Source organism: Ambystoma mexicanum, chromosome 5q (genome assembly GCF_040938575.1).
Source record: "Ambystoma mexicanum isolate Mex_15411 chromosome 5q, UKY_AmexF1_1, whole genome shotgun sequence".
Lineage (NCBI taxonomy): Eukaryota > Metazoa > Chordata > Amphibia > Caudata > Ambystomatidae > Ambystoma > Ambystoma mexicanum.
The window spans coordinates 1339748964-1339772934 of NC_090933.1; the positions used below are offsets into that span (position 1 = coordinate 1339748964).

Here is a 23971-nt window from a genome sequence, read left to right on the forward strand (position 1 = left end):
GCCCGAGGAGCAGGGTAGGCCTCGTGATCCACACGCAAGAGACTTGGAGGAGGCCGGGCCCAGTGGGCCGAGCAACATGTTGCTCGACAAAATGGCCGCCACGCCAGAAAGAGGCACCATTCCAGGAATTCGGCGAAGAACGAGTGTCAAGGTGGGACTGGTTTCAACCAGGTGCGTGGCTACAGTCTATCCCTCTTTTACGCAGGGCAGCTTTCCTTTGCGTCCGTATGGGCAGGATACGCAGCGGGTCCAGCAGCCTCCCGCTACCCCATCAGCACCCCCTGCCACCTCCTCGGTCATTGAAGAGGGTTTCTTCGAGAGGTTCCTCGGCCTCATGAAGTCACCTCGGATGGGGGTTATCCTCAAAGACGCCATCAGGGAAGACCTTCCCGCAATGCTAAGCGGCATCATAGATGCCTCCACCGGCACCCCTGCCCCCGGCGCAGCCGCCTCCTCTGGCTCCCCAGCTGCCTCCTCAGGCGGCTCCTGTTAGGCAGAAACCTGTGCAGTTCCCTTAGGGACCACTGCAAACATTTTAAGACTACAGGAGAAGCAGTAAACCCAATTGGTAGCAGTCTGCACCACCCAGATTTACCTGGTAACTGTGGCTGAGCAGTCGGACTTCTCTCAAGAAGAGTTAGGCAGTATATAGAGTATACACAATAGGGCTAAAAACACAGTAGCACAAGCAAACACTGACCAGAGCTTTGGTATAAAAGTATATAATTATTTATTTAAAAACACACTTATGAAAATAAACTGGCACTAATATATCAAGCAAGTTCAAACACAGTCACTATAAGTATATACACCTCCCTAGTTAATTATTCGACAAGTCTAGGTTAAGCCACCACTTATTTAGCAAAACAGAGGTGACTTCGTAACCGTTGATGGCACTCGATTAATTCGTTTAAAAAGGGAGAGAAAAGGCAGAGAAGGAAAATAAAACAGTACCAACACTTTTAAGAAACCACAGCAAGTCAAGAAAGGCAGGGTCTACTGTAGAGCAAAAAGTTCATAGGCCAGGCCCACTCTTGGAGAGAGCAAGGCGGAATGTGCCCAAGATCACACAGTGGAAATGCACTCAAAGTCTTTGCAGAAAAGTCAAAAAGAGGTTGGATCAGTTCAGAAAGGAAAAGTTAGAAGGTCTGAGGTCAACCCAGTTAGAAAGTCAAGGATTTACGGGACACCTTGGACAATCTGTTGCAAAGGAGACCAGGCGGGACACAGTACCTGAAATGGTGAGAAAGCTCCAGCGGGGGCAGTTGTTCCTGGCAGCGGGTGCAAGTCGTGGCTTCGACCAGAGGAAGAGATGATCTCGACGAGGAAGAAAGCTGGAGGTCGTTGCATTGCCAGGGAAGAAACCAGCCGCGGAGTTCCCGATTAAAAGGTACAACCCTTTTATTCGCGATAGTGGTGAAGCGTGACTATCCGGCCACCGGGGTGCTTGGCACGGGCGATTCGACCACGAGACATCCAGGAAGGCAAAAAAGGCGAACTGGTTGGTCCCACCAGCTCAAAGGGAAGAAGACTCTCCTGGAAGAAGATCTCCTCTGTCATCGGGGAAGTGGTGAGTTTGTACAGCAGGGCTCCACTGGTGGTGTCGTCGTATATGGCTCAGCTTCTCCCCTCTTCAGATTCTTTAGGTCCTGTGGCGACTTCTGAAGTTCCAGTCCCCAAAGCCCTGCTTTTATGCAGAAAACCCCCCAATCATCAGCCTAGCTGTCACTCAAACATGCTAAGTGGTGAGCCGGGCGGCTCACCACTGGGCCAATCACACAAGAGGGCGACTTGAGTTGCCAAGGCGACTCAGTCCAGGGTGCCTAATCCCCCTCCCACACATCCTGTAGACCCCGGACAGAGTGGCACCATTTGGAGGGCTTCTGTGGAGAAGCCCGCCAAAAAGTGGAACAAAGGGCTCGACTTGAGTTAGAGTTTCAGAGGCGAACACAAACGCCATTTTAAAACCGAGTCCTGGCAAAAAGACCCAACCGGGGAATAAATATTAAATAAATAACCCGGCGGTATCTTTAACATTGCACCAAAAAGTGGTGCGTTTAAAATCAATGGGAAATCCCATAGGAAATATTCTGGTGAAATATTTTGCGTGGTATCCACTGCCACAAGCCAGAAACTCGACAAGGGGGGACTGGACAGTGCCCCCTTGGAAAACAGACCCAGGGGCAAGCGAATTACCCCTACCAGTACTTCCACAATATGATGGGTTGTACTGGTTCTGTGCGCAATTTGAGACTAGTAAAGTCAATGGTGACTTTAGATACCCTGGGAGACAGTAGTCAATCCCAGGGTATGGAGTCTATGTTTGGGGGTCACTGTGACACCCCAGTGTTACTGCACTGAGGGTGCTGTGTAACACACATACCAAAAACACATGAAGCCCTATGGAGTAAAAGACCCCATAGCCCATAAAACACATTCACAGTCAAAGGACATTCTCAAATCATGCCTAAGAGTGGGAGAAAAAGAGTCTCATTCTTAGCAGGAGAAAAAAATAAACCCCAAAAATCCAGCAAAGCTGCTGGGGGACTCACTAGGTTTGGGAAATTAGCCTTAACGGAGAATTCTCCCTAACAGCGCCATACCAGCCTCCACCGCCTCCTCAGCCTCCAGCTGCGGTCTCTGTACCCCAGCACCAACTACTACTCCTCCTCCTCCTCCACAGGATCCCCCAGATCCATAGGTTATGGACGAGGAGGAGGATCCAGACACACCTCAGGATCCTCAGCCAGGGCCTTCCACGAACGTCTTGCTGGGCAAGTTCGAGCAACCGGCAGAGGGGGTTCTGGCGGAAGTCCCCACACAACGCCCCTCAGCTAAATCGTGGTGGAATACTCTGCAGACCGATGTAGTTTCCCTGGTCTGTTCAAGAAGGGAAGGCTCAAACCCCACTGGACGCCAAGTACAGGCAGGTGGAGGGGGATACCCTCTTGCTTTCGGCCCATCTTCAACCACACTCCTCGGTGATCGCTGCAGCATCACTATACTCCAAGCCTCAGTCGTACTCAGCCACCTCCTCTGCGGTGCTGTTAGGCAAGGAGGAGAAGATCTTGGAGGCGTATGGCAAGAAACTCTATTCCAACGCGTCCTTACATCTTTGTCAGGCCAACGCTGATGCCATGCTGGCTGCTGCCAACCAAAGATTATGGCAGGAAATTGCGGACATCCTCCTGGAACTCGCCACCCAGAGCCAATCCCGCTTTAAGGCGGGGCTCGCCGAGGCCAAGCTGGTGTTGCATGACCTCATGGAATCCATGGACATGAGAAGGACAGCCTGGCTCCGGGCAACAAAATTCAACCTGACGTCCAGGAACGCATATTAGATCTACCGTTCGTGGGGGGGCGGGGCTATTACACTCCTCCACGGACGCAGAGCTGGACAAAAAGAAAAACAGCTCACAAGTAGCCAAGACTTTACCCATCCTTACAAAGACCCCGTCCAAATCGTACACCCAATCAAAGCAGCGCTCCGATAGGGTTCGTACGTTCGAGGGTTCCGCGGCTTCCAGGAACGTAGATCCAGGCAGCCGGACCGCTCGCCGTCTCAGACACCAGCGCAAGCAACAAAAAGGGGGTGGGGTGGAGTAAGGGCTTTTTCCAGTCCCCCTCCTCTGCGACAGCCTCAGAGGGAAAGTAGGCATGACACGCCCCTTCGGGTCTACATGTCTCTGGTGGGGGGCAGGCTTGCTCTCCATACACATTTCTGGCGCCAGAATTCCGCATACCCCTGGATCCTTTCTGTATTATCCATGGGGTACCGCCTCCCTATTCCTCTCCTCTTTCCTCCCCTTCATCCCCTCCACTCCTACAGGTTGGGACAGCAACTCTTTTGGCAGAGATCCAGTCGCTCATAGAGAGCCAAGCGGTGGAGGAAGTTCCAGCCTCCCAGCGAAGCTTTGGCTTTTAAGCCAGGATTTTTCGCCATTCAGAAGACGAACCAGGCGGGCCTGAGAGTTGTGCTGGACCTTTCCACCCTCAACCTCTCCTTACCCCTGCAAAAATTCAAGATGGTTACGGTCCCAATTTGGCAGCCCCATTGTTCATTATTTCCTTCGGTTCAGGATCATGGGCTATCAATTTCAATACAAAGTCGTTCTGTTTGGCCTCAACTCGGCCCCCAGGGTCTTCACCAGGCTCATGAATGCAGTGGCAGTCCTCCTTAGGGCACAGGACCTCCACATCTACCCATACCTAGACGACTGGCTCATCAGGGCTACCTCTCCGGAAGCTGTTCACCACTCTTCCCAAGCCCTCATGAACACGATCTGGGCTTTTTGCTCAATCTCAAGAAGTCGCAGTTGCAGCCCACGCAGACTGACATTTTTGGGCCTCATCTGGGACATGTGCTCCCAGAAGGTATTTCCTTTGGAATACAAAATCTCAGCTATCAAGAGGGGCCACCACCCACTTCCTCAGCAAAGAAGTGACCTCGGCATGGTGGTACCAATATCTCCTGGGTCTAATGGCAGCGGTCCTATTAGCCTTCCCGACACGAGACTAAAGATGAGGAGGATTCAGCTACACTTCGCAGCCTTATGGAACCAGGAGCGGGGCTCGCAATCTGAGATGAACAACCTTCCTACATCTCTCCATCTGGACCTGACTTGGTGGTCCAGAGACTGCAACCTACGGATGGGAAAGCCCTACGACCGCCCACTCTGCAGGCCACAGTCACCACGGATTCCTCGCTCGAGGGCTGGGGAGCCACTCTGGACGATTTCTCTGTCCATGACACCTGGACTCGACAGGAGCAGGAATACCACATCAATTGGCTAGATCTGAACGCTATCTTGGTGGCCCTTAGGGCATTCCTACCACTTCTCAGGGGCAAGGTTGTCCTCATCCAGACGGACAACTCGACCAGCATGTACTACGTCAACAAGCAGGGAGGCACCAGATCAGTATGTGGGAGTGGGCCCTGGAAAACATCATCTACCTCACGGCAGTCCACCTCCCGGCGGAATCCAACCTGGAAGCGGACAGGTACAGCAGGCTGGGAGCGGACAACTAAGAGTGGCAGCTAAACAACCTCGTTATTCAGTATAACTTCAACAGCTGGAGTCACCCCCAGGTATATCTCTTTGCCACCTGGCACAACAAGAAGTGTCCCTAGTTCGCATACTGGCAAGGGCAGGGCCCGGCTCTCTCGGTGACACATTTCACCTCCAGTGGACCGGCATGAAAGCCTACGTCTTTCTGCCCACTCCTCTGATTCACAGAGTAATTTGCAAAATCAAGGAGTCTCGCCAACTCCTCATCGTTCTAATAGCTTCATGGTGGCCTGCCAGACCATGGTTTTCTGAGCTGCTCAGTCTCTTGGAGTTGCCCCTGATTCACCTCCCAACAGGCCCAGCACTTCTTCTGTCACAGCAGGGGCACAGAGTCATCCACCCCGCGCCACAGAAACTAGCCCTCACCGCGTGGTACCTGAGCAGGTAACACTGTGGTATCGCAGCCTCTCACGGGCCAACCTGGAGATCATACAGGGCACTAGGAGCAATACTACCAGGGCCCAGTACAAAAGCAAATGGACCAGATTCTGCCACTGGGCAGACTCCAAGGGCTTCGACCCCTTGGTGTGCACCTTGGACAATGTGCTCTTCTCGGTGCACCTCACCCACCCCGGCGTGTAGGTGAACACCTGCCGTACATACCTCGCAGCCATTGGAGCTTACAGGAAATCGAAGGAAGGCATCTTCTCCTCCTCCAATCCCATAGTCAAACATCTGACGGGACTCGCAAAGCTCTATCTGCCCGTCAAGAGACCACACCTGGTGTGGGGCCTTAACATAGTCTTGGGCACCCTGGCGCACAAACCGTTTGAGCCAATCACGTCCATGGACATCAGGCTGGTCACCATCAAGACCGCCTTGCTAGTCGGCCTCACGTCGGCTCGTAAAGTCAGTGAAATCCAGACGCGGGTCGCCTCAGAACCATATACTACCTTTCACAAGGACAAAGTAGTCCTGCAGACACACCCAGCATTTCTGCCCAAGGTGCCGTCTGCTTTCCACTTGAACGAGGAAGAAGCACAGAGAGTGCTACACTGCCTGGATGTCAGGTGTGCACTGAATTTGTACTTGAACAGGACCAAGGGCTTTCGCAAGTCAGAAGCCCTGTTTGTCACTTTCGGAGGCTCAAGCCCAGGCTATGAGGCCTCGAAGGCTTACATATCCCACTGGATGGTCTCTGCCATCAAAGAAGCGTATGAGGGCCAGCACAAGCCGCTCCCGGCCAACATGCATGCCCTCGCTGTCAGGGCCAAGGCAACGACCACCGCATTCCAGCGCCATGTCCCGTGGCAAGTCATAAGCAGGGCGGCCACTTGGGCCACTCCCTCAGCTTTCTGCAAGCATTACTGTTTGGATGCCAGCTCTAGATCTGCTGCGGCTTTCGGACAGGCGGTTCTCAGGAACTTATTTGCTTAAGGAGGGTCTCCTCTCCACCCTGGGCTACAATCAGTTGTAATTGCCATGCAGTATGGAGGAAAGGGGACGGGATGTAAGAGTAATTATAAATTATTCACCGTAGTGACTAACACACTCTTAGTCCATATTCCCCTTTCCTCCATACGTCCCACCAACCCCCCCCTAATAATACTGGTGTCATTAGGCAATGTTAAAATCTATTGTCAACGCGCCAATGGGGACTGAGGTGTGGCGCCAGAGGGCGGAGTCAGGGCAGCGCATGCTCCCTGGGCCACACCCCTATGCGCCTCTAAATTTAAAGGGGAAGAAGGTTTTTTCTGGTGAAAAAGGTTGCGTCTCCCGTCCCTTGGAAGGGACGCCCATGCAGTATGGAGGAAGGGGGACTATGGACTAAGAGTACGTTAGTCACTACAGTGAGTAACTTATAAATTCTTACACTTTGCGCTTTATTGAACCCTACGGTCTATGGTACGCCTGGTAATTCCTCTTCAGGAGGGAGGAAAAATAGAACTGAAGCCAACAGGCTCTACTTATACTAATGAGGACGTCAACGGTCAAATGGAGGCCCTCAAGGGACATTGACTCGACGAGAAAGCACACAGCGCCCCCTGTCGAAGAAGTTTTCCGAAGCAGCTGAAGCTGGAAGGATAATTATCATACGATGAGGAATACGTGGGAGGAACATCCAATCGAAAGAACGTTACCAGGAGTAATTAACTTGTTCTTTGTCACTAGAGCATCAAAAGATCTTTGCTGTGGAAAGGTCCTGGCTGGAAGAGCTGTCAGGAAAAGCTCTTAGACCTAGCAGGACCAATTGCGAAGGTTACGGACCTCGCAGAGAGAGCTAGAGACGCAGGCGAGCCAGTCGACCCAGACGTGCTAGCCAGCTGGGCTCTGAGGGCAGTATGGGCCTCATCACGAGTTGGGCCACAGCCCTTAAATGCTGCGGTAACACTATTACCACTGCATTTAAGAGATGGCCCAATTTCGAGTTGGGTGGTAAGGTGGAGTTTTACCTCCAGCAAAAGGCTGTAGGTAAATATTTCCACTTACCGCCCGTTTTTGGCACTATTTCCACTAGCGCAATTACCGCCGGCGGTAACAGCACCCCCAAATACCATTGTGTTCCTATGGACCCATTGGGGAATGAGCAATAACCGCCCAAGCGCTACTTTTGATCCGGTGCTAATAGCGCCGGACCGAGTAGCGGTAACGCTATTTGCTCTGGTGGTATCCCGACCATGAGGCCTTATGTCTCCTCGGAAATGCCAGCTTCACGCTGTCCTCCAAAAGGAGGAGGGGACTCCTCCTTAAATTAGACGCCAAGCTGGAGTACCTAGCATCTTAAGAGGCTAGGGACCTTCTAACATCCATCAGATTTCTGTTCAATCTAGAGAAATCGGACTTCAAGCCCAGCAAACGGCTGAACTTTGTAGGGTTCGTAGTGGACACAAGGATTGCCACGCTAGTGCTGCCGGAAAGAAAGCTCAGGGACATCAATAAAGAGATTTCTCCAGCATTGAATCTTTCATGGATTCACATGCTTAGAATATTCCCCGTCGTCAGGCTGGGAATCCTCAGTAAGTTATATAGACATTTTCCATAGGAAAAATTCCGACACTTTTGTGTCCTATCTACGTCGTTTTGGGCCGCGCACGCCGGCGCCACTAGGACGTAGAGATTCGGCTCCCTCAGATTTCAAACGTCTTCCAAAGTAGTGGTATTACCTCGCGTATCTGCTTTTTGGTTAGGTTGTACTTTCTACTTCTGCGACTGTTTTTTCTTCTCGAAAAAATGTCTGGAAAGGCGTTGTTTCGTCCGTGTGCTACATGCGGTCTTAAGAAGGTGTACGAAGGGGATGGACATATGGACTGCATTTACTGTCTTCATCCTCACCACACAGCGAACACATGTGAAATCTGTCAGGGTTTCTCCCAGAAGACCCTCAAAGACCGAAAAAGACGCCTTGTCGATTGGCTCAATGACGGGGCGGGTGCGTACCCGGCATCGGAGGTGGGCTCCACGGCCTCGAGAAGTAAGTCAGAACCCCCGACGAAGAAGGCGCGTTCTGCTGAAAAACGCCCCTCGGAGAAGCATTCGGAGAAACCTTTGAAGGCCCCCTCTTCACACAAGGCGTCGTCTTCGTCCTCCTCGTCTAAAAAGGAGAGAAAAGAACCATCTAAATCCTCCTCAGGAGTCCGTCATAAGTCTACCTTGAGTCGAGAGGCCTCGGCCAGCAAGTCGGCCCCGAAAGCGGCAAGAACACCTCAAGGCCCTGCGCCACTTGCTTCGTCGAAGGCCCGCTCGTCGACGCCTGCGTCCTTGGCGGCTCCTCCCACGGTTCAGACTGCGGCTGTAGGAAACATATCATCGTCGTCGGTGGTTCCGTCTATGGGATGGCAACCGGAGGTTTTCGACCCCGTTCCGCCTGAGGCCCTGCTGCAACCAGAGGCGGTTTTTTCCATCTCGTCGGCTAACGAGGAACGTGGCCCAGTCGTGCACCCAACCGATCTGGGGTTGCAACCAACCAGTGCGGTGACGCTCTTGAGTGGGGGTACCATCCCTATGACCTCGTCATTACTGAACCCCCAGGCAGTTCTGTCCTTAGAGGTGCTAAATACGCTACAGAAGCTGTTAGAGCGTTTGGACACACGGATACCTCAGCCCAGTGCCCCGGCACTGCTACAGTCTACGCCACTCGTCGACGAGCCGGGCCCGGCTCCTCGCTCAACGACCAGGATTACTGCCGCTTCCCAAGCTGCGGAAGATCGCCCTCGCCCACAAGAAGAGGGAGAACTACCGGACTCTGATTCAGACCGCAAAGGGTCGGGTTCAGACATCTCACTATCCCCCTCAAGGGACCCAACATGGGACTCTGAAGCGGAAATGGAAGCTCCGAGAAGTCCGGCGCAGCCATCACCACCTGACAACGTGGGGGCGTTCCATGCCATGATGAGTAAGGCGTGTGCAGAGTTTGTCCTAGTCCCTCAAGAAGAGAAAAAGGATTGTTTTCTTTTTGATCATATGGGCAAGAGAAGGAAATCCATATTGGCCATTGCTATTTTAGACCATGTCTGGCAAGAGGGCCTGAAGACCAAGCGTCATCCTTTCTCGGAACTGGCAGTAAAAGGTTGTTTGGAGAAGAAATTCAAGGCTCCGGAATCGACTCCCAAGTGCTTGACGTCTCAACCTTCGCCGGAATCGGTAGTATCTGCGGTGGCGGCTAGAAAGGCCAGGTCTCAACATAAATGCACGACCCCGCCGGACAACGAAGCCAGGAGGCAAGACGCTTTTGGCAAGAAGGTGCTGTCGGTCTGCGCGACTACAGTTAAAGCAGCCAACTCCTTGGCGATTATGTCTAGGTATGACAGGGAAATGTGGCACCGGCTGGCTCCTATCTTGGAACATTTGCCCGAAGAACATGGAAAGTCCGGCATGTTGCTAGTACGGGAAGGAGAAGAGGCCTCCAACCATGCTATAAACATTGCTGTCGACCTAGCCAAGTCCGGATTTAAGCAAATCAATAATGGCTTAGTACTACGAAGACAAGACTGGCTCAAGTGCACTACGTTCAGACCGGAGGTGCAATATAAAGTCTTGGATATGCCGTGTGAAGGGGAACAACTGTTCGGTGAAAAAGTTGATGAGGCCTTGAAGGGCATGAAAGAGGATACTGACAAGGCGCGGTCACTCGGAGCCCTCCAGAGTGGTAGGAATTTTCGTTCCTTTCGTCCTTTCAGAGGGGCTTCTGGTAACTCCCGGTTTGGGTCATCTAGAGACTGAGGTTTCAACAGACGCTCCTACTCGTCCCAAGGCTACAGACGTGCGGCCCAGTCTTCTCGTAGAGGCAGAGATTACCAAACCTCCAGACGGCGGGGTGCCTACCCTTCGTCGACGAAAGATAAACAAGCCAAGAACCAACAATGACATGTTTCAGGACGTCCTGGGGAACCGAGTGTCTCGTCACGTCGACGAGTGGGAGCGCATAACAGACCAATGGGTTTTGGACACGATTCATCTGGGCCACTCTCTACAGTTCAAGGACAAGCCACCACACATTCCACCGGTGTTCTCGGCTCAGCCCCACCTTCAAATACTACTGCAGGAGGGTGGCGCTTATGCTGCAGAAAGGGGCTATAGAACTGGTCCCGGTGGCAGAAAAAGGACAGGGAGTGTACCCCCGTTACTTTGTCGTCAAGAAACCAAATGGAAAATGCCGTCCCATTCTGGATCTATGAGCACTCAACAAACTGCAAAAGAATTTAAAATTCAAAATGCTTACGCTCCAGGTGGTGATCCGATCGATACAACCCGGAGATTATTTGTCGTCGCTAGACCTTCAGGACGCATACTTCCATATCCCGATGCGTCGACGACACAAAAGATTTCTGCGGTTCGTCGTCGGACGAACCCACTATCAGTTCAAGGTCCTCCCGTTCGGACTAAAATCGCCCCCCAGGACGTTCACCAAATGTCTGGCTCCAATAGCAGCCTGGTTAAGAAAGGAAGGTCACCATGTGTACCCTTATTTGGACGACTGGCTAGTGAGGGGATTGTCTCTGGAAAGGGCACAAGAAAGCCTAGATGCCACCAGGTCCCTCCTACAACGTTTGGGCTTCGCAGTGAACTTCGACAAGTCCTCATTAAAGCCATCAAGGACCTTGGTCTTTTTGGGGGCAGAGTTCCACACACAGTCAGGGCTGGTGAGGCCATCCCTCAAAAGGATTCACAAACTGCAACAAAAGGCATCGGAATGGAAGGTCGACACCAGAGTGTCATTGCGAAGGTACATGTCCCTGCTGGGGACCATGTTGTCCTGCATACCCTTGATCGACAATTGTCGCCTCTTCATGAGACCTCTTCAGGAATTCTTGGCGGATCGATGGGCACAGAGTCAAGGGCGCTGGTCGGACAAGTTGACCATCAACGGCCAGCTCGTGCAGGCTCTTCAGTGGTGGAGAATTTTCATACATCTGACGAAGGGAATGCCCCTGCTGGAACCTGCGTTCCAGAGGACAGTGGTGACGGATGCTTCTCTAACTGGGTGGGGAGCTCATCTGGGGTCCCTACAGGTTCAGGGTTGTTGGTCATCGGAAGAATCCGCCCTTCACATCAATCTGCTAGAGTTGAGGGCGGTGCGTTGGGCCCTGAAATCCTTTCTACCACAGATAAAGGGCTCAGTGGTGAGAATCATGACAGACAACACAACAACAATGTTTTATCTACGAAAGCAGGGAGGAACTCGCTCCAGGATCCTGTCGACGGAAGCCCAGGAGATCTGGCATTGGGCCCTCCAACACGACATACATCTGTTGGCGTTCCACTTACCAGGAGTAAAAAATGTGCAAGCAGACGCTCTCAGCAGGGAGATGAATCATCTACACGAATGGGAACTGAACGACCAACAACTGCACTGTGTCTTTGCGAAATGGGGTCATCCGGCCCTCGATCTCTTTGCGACGAGAGACGACAAGAAATGCTCACAATACGCGAGCAGGTGGCCACAACAAGACTCGCTAGGGGACGCATTCTCCTTCCCGTGGACGGGCAAGTTTCTGTATGCCTTCCCCCCCATTTCCTCTCATCCGTCAGACTCTGCAATGGATCCACAGATATCCATGTCGGGTGATCCTGGTGGACCCGTATTGGGCCAGACAAGTGTGGTCCTCCGATCTACTTCACCTTTCAGCGGTAGAACCAATGAGGTTCCAGAAGATCCCCAACCTTCTGTCTCAGGAGAAAGGGGTTGTTTGGCATCACGACCCGGACAGCCTCAGTCTGACGCATGGCTCCTGATTTCTCTGAGTTTGGCGCGTTAGCGATTCCAGCGGATTGTCGTCGCATTTTGCAAGCTGCAAGGGCACCTTCCACAAACGCTTCATATTCATACAAATGGAAAAGGTTCTGCATATGGTGCGCAGGTCAACCAGGTTTGGTCCCGCTGACGATCACACCGGAACAGCTCCTACCATGCTTGTTGCTCCTGGCTAAAAACGGCTTGTCTGTTTCATCCATAAAGGTGCATCTGGCTGCCATCTCGAGATTTACTCGGAAGAGACATTCAACTCCATTGTTCAGTGACCGCCTAGTTAAACACTTCCTTAAAGGGTTGTTTCAAACCTTTCCTCCCACGAAGAAGTTTCCTCCGATCTGGAGTCTAAACCTGGTTCTAGCAGCCCTGATGAAACCCCCTTTTGAACCAATGTCGTCGACATCATTAAAATTTTTGTCTTGGAAATTGGCTTTCCTGGTGGCCATTACTTCAGCTCGACACCTGTCAGAAATACAAGCTTTAGTGATCGCCCTCCGTATTTGAGGTTTTTCAGTAATAAAGTTGTGCTGGCCACTAACCCGCATTTCATACCTAAAGTGCCTTTCATGTTCCATAAACACGCTTCTATAGTGTTGCCTACATTTTTTCCAACACCGTCTTCGGTGGCGGAGAAGACTCTCCATACATTGGACGTGAAAAGAGCTTTAAAATGTTATCTCCATCGCACTCAAAGCTTCAGAGACACGAGACAACTTTTCATAGCTTATGGTCCTGCGGCTAAGGGTAAGGCGATCTCCAAACGAGGACTATCCAGATGGGTGTCTTCGGCTATTTCTTATTGTCATTCCAAGGCCGGAAAACCGCTAGAAAAGCGTCCAAGGGCCCATTCGACGAGATCTACATCGTCGTCGACGGGGTTGTGGTCCGGAATTCCGCTGGGGGATATCTGCCAGGCGGCTTCCTGGTAGGTAATACACACGTTTACCCGGCCTTACTGTCCCGCACAGCAACATGCTGAAGATACACAGATGGGGCCTGCAGTACTACGTCACCTGTTCCAATAAGGTAAGCCCCAAGTGGGGGTTACACCCTTCGGCAACTCTGCTTTAAAGTGTTGTGTCTTTCACTGTTAACATACTATAATGTAATGTGTTGCCATGGTAAATATGCATTGTGATTATTGGGATGTTGGTTTGCATACACGCCTCCAATGTTGGGGGATACTGCTATACAATCTATTCTAAGCATGTGAATCCATGAAAGATCCAATGCTGGAGAAGGGAATAGTTTCTTACCTGTAACTCCATTTCTCCAGCATTGGTATCTTTCATGGATTCACATGCGCCCGCTTGCCTCCCCTGAGCATGCAAACCAGAGATCCCCCCTATACTACTTTGGGGGCCGAAATCTGAGGGAGCCGCGGGGGCGGGGCTATATATACCTCTACGTCCTAGTGGCGCCGGCGTGCGCGGCCCAACACGACGTAGATAGGTCACAAAAGTGTTGGAATTTTTCCTATGGAAAATGTCTATATAACTTACCGAGGATTCCCAGCCTGACGACGGGGAATGTTCTAAGCATGTGAATCAATGAAAGATACCAATGCTGGAGAAATGGAGTTACAGGTAAGAAACTATTCCCAAGTGCGTGTCTCAGAAAGGCAAGAGATATCTCTGCGGACTCTAGAAAGAATCGTCGGGTTGCTAGCCTCCTCCATCCAGTCCATATTTCCAGTGTCAGTACACTACATGGTCCTGCAAAGGATAAAGACCGAGCACTTGCATCAGGGACTCAGGTATCACCAGAAGCTTCCCTTGGATCAGATGGGGAGGACGGAGCTGCAGCCTAACTGTTCCATTTGCGTAGCCTTCTGCATATAGGAGTACGAGATCACAACATGTGTAAGTTTGGCACACATTCAGTGAGGGGGATGGCAGCTTCCTAAGCCTTTATCGCAGGTGTTAGTTTGCAGGATTTCCTGCGGGAAGCATACAGGATGATTGGTTGCATTTACAAGGAATTCTACTTCAAGCTCATGGCATCAGTGGCAGTGGGTATAGTTCATAGCTTTGAGCAAGCATAATGCTTGCCTCCAGCCTTGACATAGAATGAAGATTACTCACGCTTACAGCTCAGGGAGTCTTCATTCTATTGAAGACATGGAGGCAAGCATTTTTCCCACGAAAAAAAAGTGTTATCAGAATTGTTTATAATATTGATATGTATTTGTACCGTTGATTGGCATATACCTCCCTGCCCCCCTGCGTCCTACAGGAGATGAGCAGAAGAACGGCTGACGGTGGGATTGTTGGGAAGAAGAGTCCCCCATCGGAGTTACCAAAGCTGTCATGCCTGCGCCATGGGCGCACACATTGGCAACCATCATGGACTATTTGTTATTCATTTTTCTTCAGAATACTCTTGGAACAACCCCTATTCACACTTCGGTACTTAATTCCCATTTGCGCGACTTTGGTGCCTTCTTATATAACTCAACTAACTACATGTACCACAATGCACCTTGCTTCAGCTATCAATTCCTGGCCATTCCCATTTGTCAGCATTGGAACCACAATCCCCAGAAGCCCTAGGAATCAGTGCTGCTTCCACTATCTCAGGACCAGAGAGGGAGGAGGCAGATTGTATTCAGGTGTGCTGCTCCAGGTGCTGCCAATTAGCCTGCTGCAGTACAGGGCAGGGCGGTATTTAAGCAGCTGCCTGCAGGAGCTCAGTCTCTTGCATCAAGAGTCCTCCCAGCCCCTTTTTGCCTTTTGTCTCGAATTTGTATGCTGTTCCTGCTGCTGCATTTTCCTGCTTTTGTTCCAGGGCTCTTTCTGGGCTTACTGTCGTGCAGCCTGCTACACCCTGCTGCCTACAGCCCTAGTCTTTTGGGCTCCCTGCCTCACAGCCCTGCTTCTCTGGGCTTCCTGCCTTGCAGCCTGCTACTCCCTGCTGCCTACAGCCCTAGCCTTTTGGGCTCCCTGCCTCACAGCCCTGCTCCTCTGGGCTTCCTGCCTTGCAGCCTGCTACACCCTGCTGCCTACAGCCCTAGCCTTTTGGGCTCCCTGCCTCACAGCCCTGCTCCTCTGGGCTTCCTGCCTTGCAGCCTGCTACACCCTGCTGCCTACAGCCCTAGCCTTTTGGGCTCCCTGCCTCACAGCCCTGCTCCTCTGAGCTCGCTCCTTGCTGCTCTGCTCCGTTGGGCTCCCTGCCTTGCAGCCTGCTACTCTCTTCTGCTTTCAACCCTGACCCTCAGGTCTCTCTGTCTCTATGCCCTGTTCCTTTGGGTTCGTTCCTTTGGGTTCGCTCCTTGCTGCCCTACTCCTCTGGGCTCTCCGTCTGCCGCCTACTACAGCTCTCAGTCCTGCTCCTCTAGACTCTCTCCCTAGCAGCCTACTACAGTCCTGTGCAATCCACTACAGTTTTTCTGTACCTTGTACCATTTGGTACTGCAGCCCTGCTTCCTTGTTTGCAGCCCCCCTCTTTCCTGGCTGCTGCTCCCTTGCTCTCTTCCTTGTTTGCAACCCCTTGTTCTTGATCCCTGTCCTTCTCTTCCTTGTCTCCTCTGTCCTCCCCTTTAGTTTACCCATTTCTATTGTACTGTTTCTTCCTTCATTCCCTTCAGCTAGATTTCTCTTAGACTTCCTTGTCCCTGGTTATTTCTGTTCTTGTCTCTCTTGTGTCTTATGTTGATCCTTTGTACAGAGCTTGACTGTTGGTTTGCGGCAGGCAACCGCTGCCCCTTCCCTTGTCGCGTTTTCTGTTTAACAGACACCCACAGCTGTTGTTCCCAGCCATGAGCAGACAGAGTGGGCCTCTGTAATAGTAATCCGTGCAGAAGGCTGGAGTTTCCAAAGGTCCGTGGAATACTCTTTTTCCATATCTGCATACACCCCAAGAGGGAATCCAGTTTGTTTGTATCTTTGTATTGCCTGCCCTTTTCTGTTCACAACAACAGTTGCCTACTTTTCTTTCTTGATGAGTTTCCTGCTGTGTGTGTACTTATCTGTCACCTTACATCAGCACAGCCACCCAAACCCTACCTGGGCGCCCTGTGCCACTCTTGACAGAGTGCCATCCTTGACAAAAGCACAGCAATCCAGAAGGTTGATACAGCGGACCAAGAGGTTGAGTGTGGTGGCGTTTGTCTCAAGTTGCCTAGATGAGACTTTTATCTGAAGGTGCCATTTTGGACCATCAAAGAAGAAGAAAGGAACTAGAGAAGGACTACAGAATTGAAGGGACTAACAGGGACTTATAGTTCCCTAATACAAATAAATTAAAAAAATTAGTGTTTTTCAAAGTTAAGAGATTAAAAACTGCTGAAGAGTGAATAATAAAAGAAGTTAATGCATAATGTTCACCTCTGTGCCTTTAATAGAATCAAGACTTCCTGGTCTGTAAGCCGGGGTAATCTTCATTCTTTGATTTAACGTCCAAATATATCATGATCCCCGATTTCCTTGGTTCTTCCCTACATTGAATTAAACATGTACTGAGGTGTGGATTGCTAAAAACCTAACATTGCATCCACTACAGGACATACAGTCAGAATTCACATACATGTGGAATATTATAAAGAAACTTGGGTAAACTCCAGGACTTCACATAATTGCACTTATCAGAGTATATTAGTCCTTATTCCCATGGGGCCTTCCTTCGAATGTAGAAATCGGACTTAATTTTCTCCATTCAGTTGGGGGATCATCCAATGTGAATTTACTCACTGGCATTCTTCTATCAGGCTGGAGCTGTAAATACACAAAGGGCTGAGATGCTTCATTAAGTATTTCTTCAGATGTAAGATCCACTATACTATTTGTGGTTTTAGTCTATTCTTGAGGAGACCTTTCTAGATGAGTCTCTGGGGGGCAACAGTAACTTGTTCATTTTGGTTGGCAACTTTTAGCTTAGTCTTTAGGGGGTAGATACTCCTGAGACTTTTTCTTCAGGATTGACCCTCTGTCTTGGTTCCTCTCCCGAGGGGATTGTAATGCCTTGCATTTGAAGATCTGCTAGCGTTCTTTGTCTCAGTCCCTAAAACCATATCATCCTCTTGCCTGATCGAGTGGACCCTTAACGGCTGAGGCTCTACATTAGTGATCTTGAGGGGGCCTAAAAGAGACACCTATGTTATTAATTGTGCCTAAAGTTTTGGTAAGACAGTATTTTTGATAGTTTGTCTGGTCTGCCTTAGCGCTGCCATGGTGATAAATACATAGGTGGAGACTTGTCATTAACACATATGGTAATAACAGAAATTAACACACGTGGTATCTTATTACCACATGTGATAATGGCGGGTGAAAAGCCACCAAGCTTGTTATAATGAGGGCCATATTGATATTGTTATTTTGCCAAGCGCATTTTAGGGAGATGTAAATAGTTATGTTTACGTCCAGGAAATTGGAGATCAATATTTTTACTAATAAGATTGTTTTCCTATTATGGAGACTTGTGCAATTGTCAATTATATTTGCTCATTTCTAAACTGTTGCGGCCCGTTCCTCCTTTCCACCTGTTTTCACTATTTACATCGTCCATGGCTGTTCTGTTATTTCTCTGTTCTTTTCTTGTGTACCATCTGCTCCTCTGATCCCCCTTTTGTTCTGGTGACATTTTCCAACATGTACATTAGCCATGACTTTCTTTCTTTTGCCTGTTTCTTTTCACGATCAGTTTTGTCTATTGCTACTCATTCCACCTCTCTCCCCTAGTTGGTATAGTAGAATTTGTGAAAATTGCCATTGACTGATAAACACTGTTCTTTCTTTCTGTGTCTGTTTGGCAGTGGCTGCAATCTTCAGCATCATCTTACAGCACTTTATGGCCGGGATAATCTCAACCTTAACCTTCAGTATCATGATGCACTGCACACAGAGGGCTGTGGAGAGTATACAGGTATGCTTGTGCTATGCCACGGGACGATATTCTGTGTAACCGACCATATGGTATGAAATTGAAACTGTCTGCATGCCTGTATCGGCAACCAGTGAGTGGCAATAGTTCTCTTATCTCTCAGGTAGTAGATACATCAATATTTGTGCCTGCTTGAGAGATTTATATTGTTTCCTCATGTGATTACAAGTCCTCTAGAGAACTACCGTCCATAACAGGAAGCACCCATGAGAAACAAAATGCCAGTATAACGCCTACATTTGTTGGAAAAAAGAAGCACTATGAAAACAAAGACCACCACAATTAACCCATTTAGTTTGTTTCTTCATACTAACTGTAACTCAAAATGTCCAGCTTTAGTTTGCATGCAACAGAAAGGGACTTACCTGCATTTTAAATCGCCCTGCGAGAAACCCTAAAAACAGTCCGTTAAGCAGCATAGCAAATCATTGTATCATTCTATGGGCTAGTTTTCAGTGGTTGATATGTCACTAAGGTATGGTTCCAAGCTTCCAATATGATGCTACACAAAGGCTTTTTTAAATTTCAGCTTGGGCTCTTAGAGCCATATTCCTGGCGGGGAAAATGTCAGAATATATCTAAACAAGCATTGGCAAACCAATAGTTCTGGCGTTTATTACTGTTCTTTGCATTTTACATTTATAGGGACTAGGGTTCAAGTAGAATAGTGCAACGTTACAAAGGAGGGTGCAAAAAGGGGCACAGGTGTAAAAAAGAATAAGGAAGGAGAATAGAGCAAGGGGGAAAAATTAAGAGAGGGTGCCATCGATGATGAGAAAAAGAAAATCTGAGCGAGAAAAGTTGAGACTGAGAGGGTAAGAAATAAAGTGTGAGAGGAAGGATGAGAGTGGATTGAGAATGGGGGTTGGTGGGTTGGGTGGGTTGGTTGTAGAGAGATTTGCGTTGGTGGGGGTAAAGTGACTGGGGCTAGGGTGGGTGAGGGTAGAGAGGTGGGGTGGGGTAAAGAGAGTGGGGGAGCTTGGGATGGGATAGAGAGAGTGGAGGAGGTTGGCTGGGTGTAGAGAGAGTGGGGGTATGGTAGAGGGTAGGGAAAGACAGTTGGGATTGGGTGGGTGGGGGTAGAGAGTGGCGGAAGGATGGGTGGGTAACAGAGGGAGGAGCTAGGGGTAGAGAAGGTGAAGGTAGGATGGATGGATGGATGGGTGGGTGAAGGTGATTCACTTAGATGGGATATTGAGGATGCTCTAAAGGAGATTGATAAGGTGATTGATTTGTTTGTTGGGTCCTGGAAATGGTCTGCATGTCGACACAATTCTTTTTCGGTTTATGATTCAACCATTGCCACTAAAAAAACGGGAGCTGAATTCACTTATACGTAGATCGAAGAAATATTCATCTGATAGTATAACAAGAAAGACCCACATAGCCAGTCTTTGTATGAAGTAGAAGAATTGACTTTTGACCCTTAAAGGCTCTACCCGCAGTGCTCAATGGCAAATTATTTTCACAGCCCTTAGATCTCGTGATAACCATACATTTTGGTATTATGTGATAAACCTATTTCTAGGAAAGATAATAAGGAGATTAATGCAATATCTGAAATGTTCTGGGTTAAGCACGTTAGCAGTTATACTATAGAGAAAAATGCACAGGAAATCAGTTTGAAAATAATGTACATCTTGGATCTCGAGTGTCTACTAATGGCTCCTCTTGATAAACATATACTGTGGATGATATTACAGAAATAAGTTTGAAGTTAAAATCTTGTCATGCTCCTGGGCCAGCCGGAGTCTCTAACACTACAATTAAGGGCTCACCTGTATTTTGGGCCAATTTATTACAATTTTTTAAATAACTATTTCTGGCCTGATACCTAGAAGCTGGGAACAATCCAATTAATTCCCATATATATAAAAAAAGGTCTAGAAATAGCACTAACATGGTCTGTTGGCTTTGACTGAGTCAAGTTCTATAATCGTCTCAATTTGCCTATTAAAGAGTGAATGAATGGGCATTGAATCACAACCTGTTAAAATCGCAGCAAACTATTTTAGGAAGGGCCTTCACACTATTGATAATACTTGGACCGTAGGTTATCTTACTTGATCTACCTTGTGGAAAAAGTTAGAAAAGTGTGGCTGTGATCCTAGTTTGCTTCATTAATTAAACAACTATATCATGCCACTACTGTAAGGAGGGTCAGGTTGAATCATGAAGGACTGTCATCATTCTATACTGTGACTAACCATGGATTAAAGCCTGTGTTATATAATCTGTATGTGGCTAATCAACATGAAACACTTAAAACATGTAACAATTTTCCTCCTCATAGTGGCTCTTGTCCTATAACCTTTCTCTCAAATGCAGATGATCTCGTTTTTGCCAAAATGGCTATTGGAATTCAAATGATCTTAATACTCTAAAGCTAATGATTTAATTATTAACTTGAAAAAGACCAAAATAATGGTAATTGGTACTTGCAGGAACTGTTCAGCTATCTTTGTCTTGAGGATTGATGACATTCCAACTGATATTGTTAATAATTATATTTATCTAGGTTTTCCAGTTCATCATCGTCTTAATCTTAGTATTCAAATGTATTGTGTCCTCCCACATATTCCTCATCTTATGATATCTTCCTTTCCAGCTTCAGCTGCTTCGGGAATGTTTCTCTTCTTGGCAGAGGGTTCTGTGCGTGGACCTGATGTCTCTCGAGGGCTTCCATCTCGATTGATGTCTTCGTCGAGTATATATACCACGCGCAGTGCCTGTTGGCTTCAGTTACATTTTTCCACTAACGCGATAGCTTCGACAATTAGAGCACGCTTCAGTTTTTGTCAGAAAATGTTTTAGATATGGTCTCGTCTTCGACACCGGTTACTCCGAAGACCGGCTTTAAAAAGTGCCTAAAATGCAGGGACAAAATGTCCATCACGGAACCGCATAAAACATGTATCTGGTGGCTGTCCATCGAGCATAAAACCTCTGATTTTCGATCTTGTCAGTCGATGACGGGTAAGGCCTTGAAAGAGCATAAAGCTAAATTGTCAGTGGGTAGGAGTGCCCCAAAATCCCCTTCCACTCCATCGAAATTTGGGTCGTCCCACGAGACGAAAGATTCATCTCCTCATAAAAAAAGATTGAAAAAACGATCTCACTCCAGGAGCAGACGCTCCTCTTCATCTTCAAAAAAGTCAAAGAGAAGGCATCATAGAATAACCTCTTCTTCTTCCTCAGATACTTCTCATGAAAGAATCTAGTCTGCCCGACTAAATCCTTTATTGAAGATGAGTGGGAATATTTCAGAAACAAATGGTTAAAATCATTGAGAAAGAGGCCCGTCCTCCTTGAAACACAAATAAAGTGGCCATGCTCCAGTCGACGACAAGCATAAGGCCAAGGCAAAACCATGCGTACCCTCGAGCTCGGGTCTTAAGCCTAAAATCTCCTGAGATTCTTCGAGTACTCGACGGGACGAGAAATCGTCAAAGAAACCCTCGGATCGAGCATTGAGTCCCTTTGAAGCGTAAATTCAAGAGTAAAACGTCAATATAGTCTAAAACCAAGACATCGATGCCGGCAGTGGAGTCACTGATGACTTTATGACAAAAAAACTCAGGAAAAGGTTTTTAAACCTTTACCTAAAAATCACTTTTTCAAGTCTTTAATCTCAATATATGGCCTTCAATTGGATACTCCTAATATACATAAGGATACTTCTAATGTCCCAGAAAGTTTAATCTCAGTGGAAACCAGAGTCAGGGAGCTGCATGATACTCTAAAAACAGTCAGTAGTGTTGACACTTCTTCAGAATTAGATTTTGGGAAGCCAGACCCGGACGATCGTGCTGATGCACTGTTCAGAGGTCTGTTGACCAGGGATGTAGATTTTATTAGAATGGAGTAGCCCTGCTTGTCCATTTTAGCAGAATGATCTCACAGACATATTGTACAAAGGTCCACAAAATGACCCTAAACTACCCTTTCATGTGTCACTCCAGTAATTGCAAACTGGGAGGTTCTGGAATCTACTCCTGCAGTTAATAGAAACCTCACGAGAAAATACAGACCGTCCAGTAGCGACCCAAGCTACCTGTCAAAACATCTGACACCGGAATGTTTAGTGGTCCAAGCAGCTATGTCGGCCTCTAAGCAAGCTGCGTACCCAACTATCCCTCTAGATCGGGATGATAAACGTATTGATACCTGGGCAAAGAAAGTTTTTTCAGCTTGAAGTATGGCATTAAAGTCGGCTAACTCTGTCATGACCCTCGCCCAAAACCCCCTCTGGCAAACCCATTGGCCAGGTGGAGTCAGGACTCGGGCCTCTAGAGCCTGGCATCCTCTTTAAAAGCCCTCATGGGGCCAGTCCTGGCTCATACACCATGAACAACAATGTGCTTGGGAACTACTTTATTGTATTGTCAGCCAACATGGAGGCATCCACATAGCTTGGTTCCTAAGAGCCAAGCTATGCGGTCTAGTGTTTTGGGTGTGGCAGCATTGGAACTACTTTCCCTGGTACTACTTTACCTGGGCTATATAAACCACACCCTGACTGCAGAAAATGCTTTGTGTTACTTTGCAGCTTGCGACGTGACGCTCACCGTGTCCAGCTATTCCCTCGAACCTCGGAGAAGCAGAACCTGCAAGGAGACAAAAGGAACATCATTAGCAGCAGCATCTCACCTGCAGTCTTCATCTTTAAACACTCGCAGCTACTGAGAACAGCTTCCTCGAATCTGCGCGCCTCTTGGACAGAACGACCTGAAAGAGGAAGATAGAGGCAACATTAAAGAAAGCTTTAGAGACATTTACAAATTACGAACTGCTCAAAAGGCTTAACTGCTGGTCGCCTCTCGGCTGGCATCACTCCGGACATTCCACTCGCGCTAAAGAACACTGCCACCTACAAGGAAGGAAAACAAAGGTTAGCATAGGCAAGACTTTGCAGCGCTGTGCATAGCGCTTACTTACCGCATCATAGCACTCTTAATGCGCCATTATTTACCAGCAGGGCTCAACCAAGCCAGTTCGCTGCGATGAAGCTCTGCATACATAAGGGAGAAAAATGAGACATTTTAAACAAAGAAAGGCATGCAGGATAGCAACAAAACTAAAGAACAGCAATAAGACCTACCTGAACAATATCAAACGGGCCGGCGTCAGTGAAGTAACTGGACCGCACTCGCCCATGAAAGACAACGCGCCCCTGCAAAGAAGGCAGGACGGAGAGTACGCCTAATTCTACCACAAGTATTTTAAGGCAGAACCTTCCTCGCAGACCACATCAGGGCAAAGCTGAGAAGCATACCAGCGAGTAACCCAGCTGGGACTGTTTAGCTATGGCAGCTGAACACATCCCCGAAGGGGAGGAAAGAGACAGCTTCATGAACCTGACAAGAGATGGCAAAGAGGCTGTGTGTGAGTCTCTTCAATCAGTTCTGGACTTTGCTGACAGCATCAGCAGAGTCATGACAGCAAGCACTGTTATACGCAGGTTTGCATGGTTGAGGAAATCAGGATTTGCACCTGACGTACAATCTAGACTCCTCAACATGCCTTTTGACGGCTCTCATTTATTTGGTAATAAGGTTGATGAAAGCCTTGAAAACCTGCAGACCTCAAAAGCAGCAGGCAAGTCCATAGGTGCCGCCATCAGGCGGCCACAGCCATTTTATCCCAGCGGATCATCTTGGAGGGGTAGGTCATTCTGTTTCTTTTCCTCAGTTAGAAAAGCGAGAGGACAGGCTAGTCAAAGAGGACAAAGAAGATTCCCTCATGGTGAGCGAGGGAGAGGTGCAAAGCTCGCACAAGCATCAGCGCCTTTACCATCAGCCGCTGCTCCAGCCACCTCAAAACATCTCGGAGG

The 23971-nt window shown here is 48.7% G+C and overlaps 1 protein-coding gene across 7 annotated transcripts in view; it reads left to right on the plus strand.

Annotated features, from left to right (window-relative positions):
• Window positions 1-23971, plus strand: part of MFSD3 (major facilitator superfamily domain containing 3) — a 926467-nt gene that overhangs the window by 769072 nt on the left and 133424 nt on the right. For all 7 annotated transcript variants that reach the window (XM_069621959.1, XM_069621955.1, XM_069621958.1 and 4 more), the window contains one exon: window positions 18011-18120. In XM_069621959.1, the coding sequence (XP_069478060.1) occupies window positions 18011-18120 (110 nt within the window). The remainder of the gene's footprint in view (window positions 1-18010; window positions 18121-23971) is intronic.